General features: G+C 33.7%; 2 protein-coding genes across 2 annotated transcripts; both read left to right on the plus strand. All coding sequences in view use genetic code 12, as the record gives it.

Moving 5' to 3' along the window:
* On the plus strand, window positions 1-311 carry J8A68_005275 (uncharacterized protein; the record flags this gene model as incomplete). The annotated part of the gene is made up of 1 exon (XM_049409323.1): window positions 1-311. A coding segment is annotated over one exon (311 nt), but the record flags the coding sequence as incomplete, so codon positions are not given.
* A 2011-nt stretch (window positions 312-2322) lies between these two features.
* On the plus strand, window positions 2323-3927 carry J8A68_005276 (GIT2; the record flags this gene model as incomplete). Its single annotated transcript, XM_049409324.1, has 1 exon — window positions 2323-3927. One exon carries the CDS (start codon window positions 2323-2325, stop codon window positions 3925-3927), a length of 1605 nt encoding a protein of 534 aa, XP_049261445.1.
* Between the last annotated feature and the right edge of the window lie 239 nt (window positions 3928-4166).

A 4166-nucleotide genomic window follows, 5' to 3' on the forward strand; every position in this document is an offset into this window, starting at 1 on the left:
CTCATCCAATCGAAACTAAACAAAGACATGTCGGTGTATGTGCTGGTGTATATACTCAAAGTCATGCTATTGCTTATGTTGCTGAAATATTTGATAAAGTTGGCAAATTGGATAATTTAAAGAAATTTATAAGTGATCATGGTATTAAGTTTTATGGATTAAGTGAGGATGTATTGAGTAAACATAAGGGGGAATCTACTTGGTTAGTTGAACGTGAAAATAAAGTGCCTGAAGTATTTGCAAATTCAGATGTTTCTGTTGTACCGTTTAAAGCTGGTGATGTATTAAAGTATGCCGTTGAATGGAGATAGGATACTTGTAGACATTTGTAAATAATTATCTATATTTATCGCAAAAAAAGTTTTCACAAATATCTTTGCAATGTAGCTCTCTCCAAAGTAATTTATCGATAAATTTGTTACAAACTTCGAGTCTTAATTAACGACAGCAACAAAATAAATATGAACACAACTGTTCTCGAACGGGGAATGCCCTGTGCATACCCGGGATTTGATTATTTCGATAAATACTACAATCCTTGTTAGTTCATAAACAGACCAGTAGCACAATGGGTATCGTAGCCGTGGGATCGTATGATCCCTATGTCCTAATTCGCAACCAAACTAGTATGGCGTTAGCTCGCCCGATAACACCATGCTCTCGAACAAAGGAGGAGTGCCCTATACATACTCAGTATTCGATTAGTTCGATAAATGCTACAAGCCTTGTTGTTTATTACACTTCATGAACATCCACAGTGGGTATCGTGACCGTGGGTAGTATAATTTCTAGCTCTTAATTTGCAACCGTACTATTATCGCATTATTTTCTCCGGATATTGGTGGAAAAGCCAAAACACGTTCTAGAAAGCAGAATAACCAAAAGTAACCGCATCGATTTCCCCATGTGTCTCATAATTACCCAAACAGGACAATAGTAAGGATATCGAACGGCTTTTATCCTTTATTATGTTAATTAATTAATTTAGAATTCGCTTAGAAATTCAGGTTCCACGTTGTAAAAACGTTGTTCGGCCCACGTTTTTCAACAATAGCGCAATTTGCAAAAAAACAAACGACCAAAGGCTCGAATAACCGATGTCATATTGGAACTTACAACTTGAATCACAATACATCGCTACCACCAGTGCCTCTTATAGACGAGCCTTTGCTCTTACGACGATATCTGTGATGATCGGGTAGATGAAGGGTTTAGTATTGGCATTTGAAAAAAAGCATGGGCGGATTTATAAACGAATATTTTTTTCCACTAGCCCTGTGGCTAGTAGAAAAAAAATTAAAAAATATATGACAGTGAAATACGAACGGCTTTGTGTGTCACAGAGCGCAATTAGCGTTAAATACAATTTTGGAAATTTTTCTATGAGTTCGTCCAACTTTTCTTTTTTGCATGTGAAATTTTTAAAACTATAATAATGAAATGCAACAATAAACCCATTCACTTTGAAATAAATTATTGACAATTAATGCATTAATGCATTACCGTACAACCGAAAGCCTATTAGTCTAGCTCAGCAATTTCCATAACAGGAATAATGTTTCAAGAAAATAAACTTGAACAAAGAATTTCTGGGTCAAATTCTCGTATATGCTCGAATAGTAGAGAATGTATAGATGACGTTATGTCAAAAAAATGATAAGATAAACATTTAATTACACAAAGACAATACCCAACGATTTAAAAAAATTGTATTCATTTTTGTGCCGCTTTGTAGGTTGGAACAACCTGAAAAAGAAAGGTTGGTATCCACTGAATAACTTAAAATTGACTTCTATTGGTGGATACTCAAGCCAGGAGATTAGCAATTACCTGGGACTCCCCCGTTGTCCAGACATTACGTCGTATAGCTTCAATTTTGAATTGGAGAAATTCATTAGAGTCAGATTTTTTCGTCTTGTACGACATGAGATGGACCCAAATTAGAATATCTTTGGTTACTATATGGTAAACGATAAGTTCTACTACCTCATAGTAGGGTCAAGTTTCTCAATGGACTATAGCCGTATCCCAAGGGATGACCCTTTTCATGTTTCGTTAAAATAAATTGAAATAAAATGATGTTGAAATGTAATAAACAATAAGCGGGAAACTTAAAAGAACAATAGAAATAATTTATATAAAAAAAAAAATTAAAATATTTAAAATTTTCTATAAACTTCTTTCAACAATTATTTTAATCTTACATATAAATACAGGCTAAATTTCTCTCTCCCTAAACTAATTTCTAAAATTTGTCGACTTTCCTAAAAAATCTTTTTCCTATTCCAATTTTACTGTAAGCTTAGCTAACATCATAAAACGATGGCTTCTAGAGATTTACCAAAGAATTTCAGTCAACTTTTTGGTTGGGTTGGACATGCTAAGAAAGAAATCACCATTCATAAAAAACAAGAACAATTAATAGAAGAAGATTTCCAAGAAGATGAAGATATTCCAAAAGTAGATAGAGTCAGAATGAAGAATTTATGGCCCGCTTTTGCTTCCGGGGCTGGTTTATTCTCAGATGGTTATGTTAATAATTCCATTAGTACTGTTGTCTTTTGTTTAAGTAAAATATACGCCGACGAATTCACTCAATCTAATGCAATTTCAAATATTGGTTCTATTGCGTTTGTGGGTACAGTTGTTGGACAATTAGGATTTGGGTATATTTCCGACAGAATTGCAAGAAAGGGAGGTATGATGACAGCTAATGTTATGTTGATTGTGTTTACCCTTTTATGTGCTGTTGCAACTTGGGGAACTTCTCCTTTTGGATTATTTGCTGCAATTACTACCTTTAGATTCTTTTTAGGTATTGCTATTGGGGCCGAATATCCAACTTCTTCAGTTATTGCTTCCGAATTTGCAAATATGTTACCTGCAGGTAAAAGAAATCGTTATTTCGCTTGGTTTACTAATACTATGATTGATTTAGGATTTGTTATTTCATCATTTGTCCCTCTCGTATTACTTTGGATTTTTGGCGAAAACCATTTAAGAGTTATTTGGAGATTAACTATTGGATTAGGGGTTATTCCACCTTCATCATTATTCTTTATTCGTTTAAGAATGAAAGATTCAACTTCGTATCAAAAATTACACATGAAGAAAGTTGGTTATAAAACATTCCCATGGTGGTTAATTGTTAAGTTCTATTGGTTTAGATTGTCTATCATTTCCATTATTTGGTTCATTTATGATTTTTCAGCCTATTCATTCGGGATCTATTCCAGTATAATTATTGATAAAATTATCCCAGATGCTCCATTATATCAAGTTTGGGGATGGGCAGTTGTTTTCAACTTATTTTATATGCCAGGTGCATTCCTTGGAGCAATGTTTTCCGATTATCTTGGTCCTCGTTTAACTTTGGCCTTGGGTGTTGGTTCACAAGGTATCATTGGTATAATCATGTCTGCCTGTTTGTCCCAATTAAGAGAACATGTCGCTGGATTTGTAGTTGTTTTCGGTATCTTTACTACTTTAGGTGAATTTGGTCCCGGTGATAATATTGGATTATTAGCTTCCAAGACATCTGCCACTCCAATCAGAGGTCAATACTATGGAATTGCTGCCGCTATCGGTAAGATTGGTGCTTTTGTTGGTACTTATGTTTTCCCAGTTATTATTCGTAAATATGTCAACAATCCAAATCCTGATTTACAATTGCAAGTCCCATTCTATATTAGTTCATGTTTATGTCTTTTCAGTGCTGCTTTGGCTCTTTTCTTTATTCCTCCAGTTGCTCAAGATGCTATTAATCGTGAAGATGCTGATTTTGTTGAATATTTATCAAAGAATGGGTTTGATGTTACTCAATTGGGTGAGCATGAAGAAATTTCTTCTTTGGATGATTCTATTGAAGTAGTTCATGATAAAGAAAAACACGATGCTATTGTTAGTGTTGAACAAAAAACGACTTAATTTTTAATATAATATAATATTTACGACATCTCTATCTTTCTATGTATTACTTAATCGATTTATAACATTTTAATAAAAATAATCATGAATAAGAAATTACTTTTGTGCAATAACTAGGTGCTTGTGCCGAGGACCTTATTTTGCAGCCATTTTGTAATTTTTTTGGAACCCTTTGCCAAGAATAATCGCAAAACCCAAATTCACTAAAATTAGAATAAAGTTCTCGGTCTAAATGACAG

Source organism: Hemisphaericaspora subhashii (genome assembly GCF_019202705.1).
Source record: "Hemisphaericaspora subhashii strain CBS 10753 chromosome Unknown scaffold253, whole genome shotgun sequence".
Lineage (NCBI taxonomy): Eukaryota > Fungi > Ascomycota > Pichiomycetes > Serinales > Debaryomycetaceae > Hemisphaericaspora > Hemisphaericaspora subhashii.